General features: G+C 36.8%; 1 protein-coding gene across 1 annotated transcript in view; it reads right to left on the bottom strand.

The window, feature by feature from the left end:
• The window catches only part of SMC6 (structural maintenance of chromosomes 6), an 87,413-nt gene that overhangs the window by 65,126 nt on the left and 7,272 nt on the right, over window positions 1–15,015 (bottom strand). The window contains exons 2-7 of the mRNA XM_011951319.1: window positions 14,120–14,247; window positions 9,892–10,009; window positions 9,016–9,093; window positions 6,555–6,660; window positions 942–1,078; window positions 306–367 (exon numbers count right to left, since the gene is read on the bottom strand). Coding sequence (XP_011806709.1) covers window positions 306–367; window positions 942–1,078; window positions 6,555–6,660; window positions 9,016–9,093; window positions 9,892–10,009; window positions 14,120–14,242 — 624 coding nt within the window. The 5' untranslated portion in view covers window positions 14,243–14,247. The remainder of the gene's footprint in view (window positions 1–305; window positions 368–941; window positions 1,079–6,554; window positions 6,661–9,015; window positions 9,094–9,891; window positions 10,010–14,119; window positions 14,248–15,015) is intronic.

Genomic DNA, 15,015 nt, shown 5'->3' with positions numbered 1-15,015 from the left:
TTTTTTTTTTTCTGTATTTTTATTAGAGAAGGGGTTTCAGCATGTTGGCCAGGCTGGTCTTGAACTCCTGACCTCAGGTGATCCACCTACCTCAGTCTCCCAAAGTGCTGGGATTACAGATGTGAGCCATTGCACCCAGCCAAATTAGTAAATTTTAAACAACTTCACTGATAATAGTTACACATACGCTTCCTGTGGTCAATTTACTCATATGAGGCCATTTAAATTTTTTTCTACACAAGTGAAATCACACTAAAAAATGACAAGCTGTATGAATTAATCTGAAACACAAATTCACCAATTACCTGGATGTTAAAATGATCAAGAATTGCAATCAGCTCTTCTTTCTTAGTGGAAACCACGGAGCCTAGTTATGAGAAACATATGAAATAACCAAACTGTTTCTAGGGCATAACACAGAAAAAATGTATAGTTACTTACAAAATATAAATATTAATTAGCTTTCATTGCATCATCAAGAAAGGTACCATTGAATATGTATAAACATGAATGAACACAGCACAAGTACAGAGGAAGAAAAAGTACCCACATGCAATAATGGTGCTTATCTTGTTCCCATAGCTAAACATATTTTGCTCCTCATCTATCTCTCTTCAAAAACTAAATGCTCACCTCTTCTTTTATGTCATTTTGCACCTTTGCTAACCACTTATTTCCACATGCTATAAAAACCCTGGTGTGACAGGAAGTCTGTAGGTGAAAACAAAATAGCACAACCTGTTTCAAATAATCCCCAGTTCTGCTCATTATGCTTTTGGTGCTATAATAGCCTGGGGGAAAACAATCATGTGTAATACACACACACTTACAACCAATCATGTTACAAGGAAGACAGTTCAATCAATACCAACAGTCATCTAATTCTTTCTAATTGAGTATTTCCTAATATTTTGCAAGAAATGAAGAGAATCAAAACAAACCTGTTGCACTTTTAAGTTTATAAGATCGACTTCCATCTATGCTGATGTGCTGCTGTATAAGTATAGAGTTACCATACACACTGGCTTTAAAGGCATCATCTCCTCTGTTCCTCAATGTTATTGAGATATCGGCAGAGCTGAAACAATGAGGTTAAGCTAAGTTACGTGAAGATACAGTGTAATTACAATACTAGGTTGCCACAATTTTCAAAATTTTCAAAACCACCAAATAATTTGGCCAATTCATTTGCAAATTAGCTTTACATCAATAGCTGACCCTGATTGTTCACTACAGCATAACGTTAACGATACTATGCCTAACAAAAAAATAAAGTTGAGAATAAGTGATGCTTCATAAAAAATAACTGACTGACTATTCTATCTATAATAGCACATTTGCACAAAAACCATTAAGTTTCGGTTGTTTCAAGACATGTAGGTAAGTTATACATTTTCCTGTAAAAATCACGTAATCAACATTATACTGCCTACTATAAGTTATATAAAGCATCATGCCTGACAGTAGGCCTTTAAAGAATGATGAAATAAAAATTATGGTAAAGTAGTAACATTTTCAAAGAGGATTAGAATTAAGAAAGGTAATTTTAATTTTTCAAGTACTTAGCAATAAAACATAAAACCGTTTGATATCGAGAAATGTAACTAGGCTGGGCACAGTGGCTCATACCTGTAATCCCATCACTCTGGGAGGCCAAGGTGGGTGATCACTTGAGGTCAGGAGTTTGAGACCAGCCTGACCAACATGGCAAAACCCTATCTCTACAAAAAATACAAAAATTAGCCAGGCATGGTAGTGCATGCCTGTAGTCCCAGCTACTCGGGAGGCTGATATAGGAGAATCGCTTGAGCCTGGGAGGCAGAAGTTGCAGTGAGCTGAGATCATACCACTGTACTCCAGCCTGGGTGACAGAGAGAGACTCCATCTCAAAAAAAAAGAAACTAAAGCCCAAAATTTCTTTACTGGCATTAAAAGTAATGAGTATAAATCTGCCTAACCAATAGGCTCTGTTATAGTTTTTAAAGTTTTAAAGATGTTTTAGGGACTTATAGCCATGCATATTTTAAGATCTATAGGAGTAAAAAAAAAAAAAAAAATCTTTATTTGTGTACTCCAACTTGTGTTAAAATAAGACTTGGTAGAAAAACAAAGATGCTGATAAAGGACATTAATAAAGATATACTTATAATTTCCTTACACATAAAAGCAGATATTTTACCTGGTAGATACGAGTATCTGCCAAAATGCTAAAGTCCTTTAATATAAAAGTGTTTTAATTGGTAATTAGATGAAAGCTTTAACAGAACAAACTTGTTTTTGTGAATTTGTAATCATACTCGAAAACTGTTCCCATTTGTGGGAAATGCAGGAAGAAATATTCCAGATGCGCTTCACTGTGAACTACTGCTAAGACAGCAGACACACTGAAGTGCTCGCTCTGTTGCTCACCCATCCTCTTCTGTACAAGTGCCCTAGCAGAGAGGACTTAGCAACGATATAATTTTCCACCCTATCCTCTTGGGATTGAGCTAAATATAGACATTTTTACCAACTGAGCAATCAGATTTTCTTCTTTAAAAAATCAAACTAAGAAAATCTGGTTAAAAAAATTTCAAAAGTCTGTAGTTTAGTTGATTTTGTACCAATGTTAATGCATAGCTTTGATAAATGCATCTTAGTTATGTTAAGAAACCTACATTGAGGAAAACTGGGTGAAGGATATACAGAAAATTGTACCATCTTTGCAACATTTCTGTAAATCTACAATTATTTCAAAACAAAAAGGTTTTAAAAAATTCAAATTAAGACATGATCAAGTCGAGAGATAGTGAATCCTGGGAGCCACAAAGTTATGGAGCCTCTAGATCTAGAGAAACCAATTTGGGGCATTATACTCTGATAAGAAAATAGGAAAAGCTGAATAGAACAGATAAGCTCTTCGGAAACCACCTAGGCAGACTAATAAAAAGACATACATACTCACAGATACTGGCAGTGAACCAGAGGCACAGAAAACATAAGATTACTTCCTTACACACATACACCCACAGACTAGGACAGGAAGACTTATAAATGCCTGCACATGCGAAGACACACAGTAACAAAGATTAGCAAAAGAATAAGAAAGTACACATACTTGAGACAGTGATAGAGAAAAACACACTCACTTACTTACCTGTACACTTTTCGTAAGGAGAGACAGGAAAGAGCAGAGCACAGTGCACACACACAAAAGTATAGCCAATCAAGTCAGGATTGTGAGGGAGGTGCAGAGAGGAGAGATGCAGAACAAACCAAAGGGAGGGAGAGGGAGACAGAGGCCCAGAGACAAGACACACAGAGACAGCCAGAGATGCCATTACTCGGTTCTTACAGGATCTCAGTCTGGTCCCTCAAGAGACCCTGCAGTATTTCCTCTCTGCAGTTTCATGGATATATATCCTTGCCTCTTTATGGTAAATATCCTTTCCTAGAGCTACCTTGAATAATTGGTGTGGTTTTTCTACAAAAACAAAATTACCCAATTAAGACAGATATGCTTCAGAAAATTCTTCTAAAAAATAACCGAATGCCTGTAAATACAGGAGAGCCTTAACTGAAAAGAGAGACTATCTATGAGATTTTTTTTCAGAATGACAACACAAACAAGCAGTACCACAGTAAGAATTTAGCTTCTTTCTCAACTCAGGAAGAATCTATCTACGTGGAAGTAACCGGCGGCTGTGCACATGGATGAGAATAAGGAAAAAGAAAAGTCATACAAAAAGAAGATACAACTGCTCCTTCTCTGCGTCACCAGCTCATCTGTAACAAGTTCTGTATCCTTGACTAAATAAACCAGGAACATAAAACAGGAGAATGAGTTTTTGTCCCTCTATAACCCTTGTGCCACAGTTGGTGTCAAAAATTAGACTACTGCAAAGACCCCAAGGCTACTAGGGTTGGTATTATGAAGGCCAAGGGAGAGAACAGTAAACTGTATATGTTTAAAGAGAATCTAAATAGCAAAGGACATGAGGCCTTGGGTCACTGAGAAAGGTTTTCATGTGAAGAGATACATTAGGAGGATTCATTCAGTCTCTGTGTCACTGCAAAGGCTTGGTGGATAATTAGAAGGATGAGTCCTAGGCAATGTCTCAAGGTGCAGTTCTCTGGCTTCTCCTAACAGTATTACGCAAGCATCTCAAAGGAGAGTTGAAACATCCCAAGGAAGGAGACCCAGAGCACAGGTGTCACAAATGGTGAGTGTAATGTTAGAGATGGGGGAAGGGAGGGACAGACTCCTCAGAAGAATTACCTCAAACTTGTGCTGGACTACAATGACAACCGTTCTTCAGGCAAAGTGAGACTCCTGCATAGACTTTAGATGTGCAACAGAGTAAGAACAGAACTAAAAACCTCAACACGCTGATTCTGCAAAAAAGTGATGACAGAATCAGAGACTCTAAAACCAAGGGAAATTTTATAAATACTAAATGTTTTCAATGAGGGAGGGGATAGATAAGAACAATACAGATACGGAAAAACTCTTTTAGTTACTTTTTTAGACAGAAGACTAAGCCAAGGTTAGAGTTTTTAGCTGTCACTAACTGTGTTTTAAAATATATTTCCCCCAATTTTGTACTGGAAAAGAAAAAATAAAATGTATATATTACTATTTCACTCTACAGGCAGCCATGTCCTTAAAAGTTGGTGATTTGTTTAAGCTAGTCTTTTTTTATTAAATAGTGTTCAGAGGACAGGTCTGAGAGAGAAATTTTTACCCTGGTCTAAGCATTTTTCAAATGGAAAAAAAAAAAAGTATTTAACTGAGAAAACATGTAACAGTGCATAAAAAATAATTTTTTCCTAAAGACTGTATCTGAAAATTCAATGTGCTATTTGGCCAAGTAGACTGGGTGATTGTTTGGACAGCTAAGAAATGGATAGTTAAGTATTATGAACTGTGGCTGGGTGTGGTGGATCACACCTGGAATTCCAACAGTTTGGGAGGCTGAAGCAGGTAGATCACTTGAGCCCAGGGGTTTGAGACCAGCCTGGCCAACATCACAAGACCGCTTCTCTACTGAAAAAAAAAAAAAAAAAAAAAAAAAATTCGCCAGGCATGGTGGCATGGCTGTAGTCTCAGCTACTTGGGAGGGGGAGGCATGAGAATCATTTGAACCCAGGAGGTGGAGGTTGTAGTGAGTCAAGACTGCGCTACTGCACTGCAGCCTGGGAGACAGAGTGAGACTCTCTCTCAAAAAAAAAGAATTTCTCATGGATTCTAATGGTTAATAAATAATAATAATTATAAAAAACTTTTTTTTAATATAATGAACTGAACTAAGAGTTGATACTACTAACTTAAAGGTGTTAAAATAACTAATTTTTTGTTACAAACGTCATTTTGGTTTGTGGTGAAAGGAAGACTTTGCTGGACTGGGGCCCCATGAAGTGGAGACAGAAACTATGCTGGAGAATTGTTATCAAATAGTTTTTTCCCAAGGCCACAGAGCATGGGAAATAATCTTCTGTGTATCTTTTCTCTTTTTTTTTAAGTCAATTTGGAATCTTGGCTTAAGGTTAAGATTCCTAAGGCTTCTGAGGAATACATAAGAAATCTGCAGGTCTAATTCACATCCTGTCCTTGTTCTATTTTTTAGTAATAAAATAGAAGAGAAATAGATATAACACTGAGTAGAAGGAAAAGTCACCTGAATGAGAAAAAAGATATTAGTGTTAATTATGAAAGTTTCAAAAGTTCTCGGCACTGGGCATGAGAAGGAGGAATGGCAGTAGTCTCATGCTAGAAGATGTATGACAGCATTTGGGGCACTTTGTTGTTATGAAAAACAAAGATCCCTTCAGAGGTATCTAGGGCAGTATGGAAAAGAATGAAGAGATAAGCCTGAAGACAGAACAGCTAGTGGGCAAAAAGCAGTGAGTCCATGATGATGCAAACTGGACAATTCATATATAGCTATGTGATGGCAACTTACGACAAAAAGAAATATAAATGTAAAGCCAAAGACAGTAGTGATATAACTATTCACTAAGGGTCTGGGATAGACCACAAACAGATCTGTCACTGTGGTCCTCAAAGTAAACTCACTGGCAGCCCACTTGGGTAAAGGGTATAAAATCAGAGTCAAAAAGTAGAATTCTTATTGTGGGACTTCGTAGAGAGCTAAAGACAGTTTTGTGCAGGGACACTTGGGCTGGTCACTGATTTTGCTCTCCCTACTATCGTATCAATGTGGACTCACCGATGCTGGGTTTGGGTCAAGAGTCAGGAATTAGCAAGGTTTATAAACACTTGTTAAACAGGATACATAGATTTATCACAGCCATTTCTTTCAGCAAGTAACAGAAGCAAGATGGCCAGGCACATGGCAGTAAGTTACACAAGCTATCTGTCTTGAGAGGATAACAGGCAACAGTGCGCCATGCCGGCAACAAGGGGTAAAAGAAAGGAATGAAAAAATAGGACACCTCTGCTCCTATTCTGGGAAGGCACTTCATTTCCAGTCATGTCTATGTGAACTGGGAATCTAAAGTAACTGTTTTCTTACTAAAGAATTGAAAATAGATGGTAGAAAGCAAACACTTACTTCTGTCCATCCTTCACAAAACCTTTTAAAGAGGATCCTCTATTAGTAGCAACTGCTCTTCCACCAAGACCAACTATGAGAGCTGTGAGTACTGCACTCTTCCCACCTAAAGAAAAAGATGTTGAAGAAATCACATTCATTAAAAGAAAAAGGAAAAAGCTGACTCCTACCATGTAATGCAAAAAGATTTACGAATGAGACTCACTTTAAAATAAAATGTTAAAATTCAACTATAATTTTCTTCCCACGCAAAGCAACAACTTAAAAAAAAAAGTTATATATGTAATGAAAAATTGAGCTGCTGCTATTAGCAAAAAAATAGTACATTTCAGGAATCAAATTTTTGCCACTAAAAGGAAAATGGAAAAAATTGTTTTGACACCTTTCCAACCTAAAACTTGCATTGTACCACCTTGGCCTATCAACCTAATAAATGAATGTATCCCTCTATTTACACGTATATTATTAATCCATCTAATTTTTACGACATTTTATTGGCACACTCATTGCTCACTGTAACCTCAAACTCCTGGGCTCAAGTTATCCTCCTGCCTCAGCCTCCTCAGTAGCTGGGATTACAGGCACACATCACTACGCCCAGCTAATTTTTTTTTTTGTAGAGACACATTGTTGGTACGTTGCCCAGGGTGGTCTCATACTCCTGGTTCTCAAGCAATCCTCCTGCCTTAGCCTCTCACAGTGCTGTGATTATAGATATGAGCCACTGGGCCCAGCCAGAAACTACTGTTAACATCCCTCAAAAGTAAGCTCCATGTGGACAGGAATGTTGTCTCTTTCATTCAATACTGTATCCCTAATATTAGCACATAATAAGTACTTGCATTATTTGTTGAATGAATGAACTTAAGTAGAAAAAAATCAGCCAAGTCATATACATGTTTTTATACAATATTTTAACAACTGTTATTTGTAACTTCAATATTATTCATTTTCTAGCTCTTTGAGAACTGTACTTCTTTATACCCTCACAGATCTAAAATATTACAAGCTGAGGGCTAGGTGTGGTGGCTCACACCTGTAATCCCACCGTTTTCAGAGGCTGAAGCGGGAGGCTCACCTGAGACCAGAGAGACCAGCCTGAGCAACAGAGTAATACCTGGTCACTACAAAAAATAAAATTAGGCAGGCAGGCTGGGCACAGTGGTTCACGCCTGTAATCACAGCACTTCGGGAGGCCAAGGCAGGTGGATCACTTGAGGTCAGGGATTCGAGACCAGTCTGGCCAACATGATGAAACCCCGTTTCTACTAAAAATACAAAAATTAGTTGGGCGTGGTGGTGCACACTTGTAATCCCAGCTACTTGGGAGGCTAAGGTGGGAGGATTACTTGAACCCAGGAGGCGGAGGCTGCAGTGAGCCAAGACAGCACCACTGAATTCCAGCCTGGGCAAAACAAGACTCTGTCTCAAAAAAATTATTTTATAAATTAGGGAGGCAGAGTGGCATGTGCCTGTGGTCCTAGCTACTTTCAAAGCTGAGGTGAGAGGACAGCTTGAGCCCAGGAGTTCAAGGCTGCAGTGAGCTATGATCACACCATGCAGTCCAGCGTGGGTGACAGAGAGAGAGAGATCCTATCTCTTTAAATACACACACACACACACACACACACACACACACAGAATATGGTAACAATTTTTTGAACTCCATTCAACCAATCCAATCAACTTTTATTGGCCCATTATCTTCCTCAAAGTAACACAAAGTAACTAACGCACACCACTGATTAACCCAATTTAGTTCCTGGAATGCCTTTAAAGTTCCTATTCTAACTCTCTTTTCTTCATTACCAAACGCACTGCCTCCACTGTTTGCATTATTTCCTCTTCTATTAGTTTTTATTAATAAAAACCATTGTTTCGAAAGTTAAAAGACCTAACTTCAGAACCCACCAGTATTTATTTCTTGTCCCATGTGACCCCTCTAAAATAGGGATCCCCTTCTCCATCCATTTCTCCTAGAGACACTTTCTTCTTGACTGAATGATAAAGTAAGAAAAACAGAACAACAAAAGGGACGGCAGAGCTACACATAACCTAGCTTCCTATTCTAGCACTGTCACCAGTTGGTAGACTCTGGTAAGCCTCCTCTCCCTGTGTACCTTCTCAGTCCAGGAGTTAACACCACATTCTTGGCAGACCTACCACAGAACTGCCTGGAAACTTTCTGCCTCCTGTATTTTTCCCCTTCTAATCCATTGTCCACAATGTGGTCAGTCTGCTTCATGAATTGTGGCCATGTCATTCCTTTACTCAAAAACTTTAATTGTGGCCAGGCACAGTGGCTCACACCTGCTATCCCAGCACTCTGTGAAGCCAAGGCGGGCGGATCACTTGAGGTCAGGAGTTTGAGATCTGCCTGGCCAACATGGTGAAATGCTGTCTCTACTAAAAATAACAAAAATTAGCAAGGCGTGAAGGCACGCTAATCCCAGCTACTCACAAGGCTGAGACAGGAGAATCACTTGAACCTGGGAGGCAGAGGTTGCCCTGAGCCAAGATAGCACCACTTCACTCCAACCTGGGCGACAGAGGGAGACTCTGTCTCAAAAAAAAAAGAAGAAGAAAAAAAAAAAAAAAAAACCCAAACCACCAAGCAACAACAAACAAAACTCTAATTGGTTTCCCACTGTCTTCAAAATAAAACTCCAAACTCTTTATTATGACATTCAACATCCTCATCAATACTGCCTAGAACATGACTCTCCATAGTCAGCTTCTGCTTCTCTCCACCGTCCACCATACAATAAATCATATAAGGTTATTCACCAGTTCCTATACACATCTACCTCTACTCCTCCAAACCTTAGCTGATGAGCAATCTTTGTCTGGAACATCTCAGCTTCTTCTTGCCAATGAGACCTACAGAATCGATAATTTTCATTCAAGAACTGGCACAAATACCACCTCCTCTTAAAGCTTTTATTGGCCACCTGGTGAGAATTTGTTACTTTTATGTTTGGATTGCCAAGTCACTTCATTTGTGCTCTATTACAATGTTTAGTAAGGTAAGACACAAGGCTGCCTCAATTGCAATAAGGATCGCTTATCTACCCTTCTGTGGTATAGATTTCAAGATAAATACAAAAACATAAGCAGGAAATGTTTATCCCTATTGCTTAAGTAACAAACCTAGAGTTAACTCAATATTTTCTTTAAGTGTACACTGGCAGTAAATACCAAGAATATTCATAACCACAAGTTATACATCTATAGACAAAACACTTATTAGCACTAATAGTCACCTGTTTCAAAAAGTTAATGTACTCTAATCTCAAAGTACTACTCAAAGTCAAATGAGGAGGGAAAAAACACTTACTTCCATTGTTGCCAACAACAAAGTTGACATTAGAACCAAACTTAAAGGGTCCAAGCATTGAATGACACATGAAGTTTTTTAGGTGAATACTCTCAATTATTCCAACTTCTGCTGCAGTCTATGAATAAAAAACAATGGGAGAAAATAGTCAATCTAATTCACTCATTATAACCATTCAAGCATTGCTGGCATCAGAAAGACTAGCACCATCATCAATGAAAACATTTACAGAAAGTGACTAATGGTAACTTCAATGAATAAGATGAAATTAAATGGGAACCTTCTATGAGTCAGTACTCATTCTAAAATCTTTAAAGGATTTAGAAGTGTATCACCAGGTTTCTTAATATTGGCAATAACATTTTGGGTCTGATAATTTTCTGTTAGTGGGGAGGTCTGTCTTGTGCACTGTAGCATGTTCAGCGGCATCCCCAGCCTCTATCTACTAGATGCTGGCAACACATACCTGTCCCTAAGTTGTGACAACCAAAAATATATCCAGACATTGCTAAATGTCTCTGGTGGACACAAAAGGGAGAGAGAAGAATCCCCTTTGTTGAGAACTGCTATCCCAATTGGCATAGCAAAACTTCCTATATATTTTATTTAGAATACCTCTGAAAGATGACTATCCAGCCATGCATTCAACACTGAATTCACTATCTGACATATACTATTTCAATTCAAAGAGCGGAGTACATGTTCTCAAAAAGTAAAGCCTGCTCTTCTTGTGACTTTGTCACTTATTATGGCAGCTGTGTGACTTTTGGCAATGTTATAAAGAATATACAGTTTCCAAGTCCGTAAAACAGGAATAATATTTCCTAAACTGTAAATATTATATCAGCATTAAGTTACACAAGGTTTACAAATGGTTAAACCAAGAGTTTGGCAAATGGTAGTCACTTGGACTTTGTAGTTATCTAAGTACCAGAACAAATCAGCCTTATTTTATCAGGCCTTCTAATTTTTTTGAAGACCATTTTCAAGTCTCCAGGTATTTTAAAGATTTCTTTAAAACTCCCTGGCTCTCTTCTTCTGGACATACATCTTATTAAACAGTAGAAAACATTTACATCCTTGTATGAGTAGAATACTGGAAATCACGGTTGAAGAATTTTTGAAATATTTTTATTTTTAAATAATAACAGATTCACATGCAATCCTTAAGAAATGAGATCCTCTGTACCCTTCACTCAGTTTCCTCCCATTGTAACTTCTTGCAGAGCTGAAGTACAATTATCACAACCAAGTTACTGACACTGACATAGTCAAAATACAGAATATTTCCATCATCATCAGGATCCATCATGCTGCCCTTTTATAGTCACATCCACATCCCACCTTAACCCCTGACCCACTAATCTGTTCATTTCTATTAACTCTGCCCTTTCTAAAATGTTAAATAAATGGAAACAGACAAAATGTAGCCTCTTGGGACTGGCTTTTTTCACTTAGCCTACTTCTCTGTTGTTGCCTATATCGGTAGTTCACTCCTTTTTATTCTTAAGCTATGTTTTATAGTATGGATGTACCAAGGTGTATTTACTAGTTCCTTTGCCTTTTCACCTAAATTTTAGAATAAAATATACACCTACAAAATATCTTGCTGAGGTTTTAATAGAACTGCATTTAAACTTACATATCATTTTGGGGGAGAATTGACATAATTTCTATATTATGTCAATGAATAAGTGTGTGTCTCCATTTACTCAGGTGTTCTTTGATTCCCTTCATCAGCACTGCATAATTTTCACCATATTAGTCCTGTACATATTTTGTTAGCTTTAGACGTATTTCATTTTTTAATACTTAATTTTTTAAGAGTAATTTTAGATTCACAGCAAAATTGAGAGGAAGATACAGAAATATCCTATATACCCCCTATCCCCACACATGCATAGTCTCCCTCATTATCAAAACCCACCATCAGCGTGGTACATGTGTTACAGCTGATGAACCCACACTAACACATCATTATCAACCCAAGTCCGCTGTCTGTACTAGGGTTCACTCTTGATATTACTGTACATTCTATAGATTTGAACAAATTTATAATGACATTTCCACCATTTTAGTATTGTACAGAGTTATTTTTACTGCACTAAAAATCCACTGCTCCACCTACTCATCCCTCGCTTTCCTCAACCGCTAGCAACCAACCACTGATTTTTAACTCTCTCCATAGTTATACCTTTTTCAGAATGTCATATAGTTGGAATCATACAGTATGTAGCCTTTTCTGATTGGCTTCTGTCACTTAGTAATATGCATTTAAGGTTCCTCTATGTCTTTTCATGGCTTAATAGCTTAATACTAATAGTCCATTGTCTGGATATACCAGAGTTTATTTATCCATTTATCTACTGAAAGACATTTTGGTTGCTTCAGAGTTTTGGCAATTATGAATAAAGCTGCTATAAACATGAAAGCACAGGTTTTCGTGTGGACGTAAGTTTTCAACTCCTTTGGGTAAATACTGAAGAGTTCAATTGCTGGACTGTATGGTAAGAGGATGTTTGGTTTTGTAAGAAACTGCCAAACTGTATTCCAAAGTGGCTGGACATTCTCACCAACAATGCATGAGAGCTCCTGTTGCTCCACATTCTTGTCAGCATTTGTTGTTCTTAGTGGTTTGAACTGTTGCCATTTCATCTTTATCAGGTGTGTTGGTATCTCAATATTGTTTTAATGTGCATTGCCCCAAAGTGGTTCATTTTTTTTGAGTGATTGAAAATAGTATTTTGAATTTTAATGTCCATGTGCTCAATGCCAGTATATAAAAGTAAAGCATTTTAAAAATACCTTATCCTATAACTTTGCTGAATGTATTTATTCATTTTAAGAGTTTTCTGTAGATTCCTTGAGATATTTTATGTAGAAAATGAACAAATGGATTATCTACATAATCTGCAAACAGACACTTTTTGTGTGTTTTTTTCCTTTCCAAACTCTATACCTTCTGTTTCCTTTCCTTGATTTGTTTGCACTGCTAGATTTCCCAGCACTATGTGTTCAATAAGTGATAAAAGCAAACAACTTTGTCTTCTTCCTGATCTTTGGGGAAAAGTATCCAATGTTTTATCATTAAGTATAATGTTAGCTGTCAGTTTTTTTGTGGGTGCACTTTAACATATTGAGGAAGTTCTAGTCTATTCTTATTTTTCTGAGAGTTTTAGTAATGAACAGGTGTTGAATTTTATCAAACATTTTTGCTGCACTGAGTGATATAATCATGTGATTTTTTCTTCTTTAGCCTGTAACATGGTGAATCACAATGACTGATTTTTGGATACTGAATCAGGTTTGTATACCTAAAATAAACCCATTAATCATGACATATAATTCTTTTACATATAGTTGGCTCTTCCTATCTATGAATTCTGCAGATGTGAATACACAGGGCGGATTATAAGGGACTTCAGCATCTGTGGATTTTGGTCTGAAGCAGAGTCCTGGGAACCAATCCTGCTTGAATACCAAGGAACAACTACATTGCTGAATTCTCCTCGTAAATCTTTTGTTCAGTATTTCTGCAACCATATCTGTTAGGTATACTGGTTTTAGAGCTTGTTTTTTTGGGGGTCCCACTTTGTCTGGTCTTGGTATCAAGATAATACATTGAAAAGTGTTCTCTCCTCTTACGTTTTCTGGAAAAGACTATGTAGATTCATGTTGATTCTTCTTTAAATGTCTGGTGAAATTCTACAGTGAAACCAACTGGGTCTGTAGATTTCTTTTTTAGGAGTTTAAAAATATGAATTAAATCTCCTTAGTAGTTATAGGGCTATTCAAATGACCTATTTCATACTGGGTGAGTTGTAGTAATTTTTCCTTTTTGAAGATTGGTCCACCTCATCTAAGTTGTCAAATTTACGTGTGTAGACTTGCTAACTGTATTCCCTTTGGATGTCTGCAGGGTCTGTGGATAGCCCCTATTTTATTCCTGATATTGGTAATTTTTGTCTTTTCTCTTTTAGCATTTGTTGGTCTTACTAAAAGTTTGTCAATTTTATTCACTTTTCCATACATTCAGTCCTTTGATCATTTTCTCTACTAATTTTTCTAATAATTAACATAAGCTTCAAAATTAGCCAGAACAGATTTTACCTCAACTTTTAAAAAAACATATTACTTTTTCTTGATTTTAAGTTATCACAGAATGTGATATTATGAATGTGACAAGAAAAACATATCAAAAAGCATAATTTTATAATTTTTCACTTACCAAAGTAGAAGTACCTTTACATTCGTCTTCGTCACCATCTTTATCAAAATCCTCCAATTCTTCTTGTCTTGGCCTTTTGGCATTTTTAGGAGAGGAAAAATTTTCTTCCTTTCTTTTGGCCATCAGGTCTGAACAAATATTTATAGCAACAATGAAGTAAATCAAGTTCCATATATATTAAACTTAAAATAAATCTAACAAAGTTAATCAAACTTTAAGTACTATGTCTGTCTACTTTTACCTTAAAAATTAAAGTAAATTAGTCTTGCATCTTGCACTGAGGAAGAGAGACATGAGTCAAAAAATGCTGGACAAGGCAAGGAAACAGATTTTCTCTTAAAGCCTCTAGAACAGAACACAGCCCTACTGACATTTGGATTTTAGCCCAGTGAGACCTGTGTTGGACTTCTAATCCACAGAAGCGTAAGATAGTAAATTTCTGTTGCTTTAACATCTGCATATTCTATACTAGTCGATTTTCCTTCAAACGTATTCATAGCCAAGATTTTATCAGTAAAAGATTTTGTGAAATTGTGGTTTCTAGTTTTCTAAATCTATTCATAGAGATGGCATGGTGATTTCTGAAATTAATTCAAAGCAATCCCTAGTTTTTACAAGCTATAAAGTAATCAGATAAAACTTTTAATTTTTAAATTGTTTTCCCAAAGAATCATATTTTGAAGCACATTGCCTAGCACCAGTGGTTTCCTTTAATTCTTCCCTAAAAGAGAGTCCAGATTGATTGTCTATTTTTTGCCAATCATCTACAAAATTTAAACCTAGAAAATTAACATCTTTAAGTTACACATGATTTTGCTGAATATATGAATACTGAACCTCCAAAGCTGATAGTTTGTGATTAAAATTAAACTTTATGACCTCTTTGATTGCTGCTT

Source organism: Colobus angolensis, unplaced genomic scaffold (assembly GCF_000951035.1).
Source record: "Colobus angolensis palliatus isolate OR3802 unplaced genomic scaffold, Cang.pa_1.0 Scaffold109, whole genome shotgun sequence".
NCBI classification, from domain to species: Eukaryota; Metazoa; Chordata; class Mammalia; order Primates; family Cercopithecidae; genus Colobus; species Colobus angolensis.
Note: the sequence above shows the minus strand (reverse complement) of the source record. Positions and strands in the feature narration are given on the sequence as shown.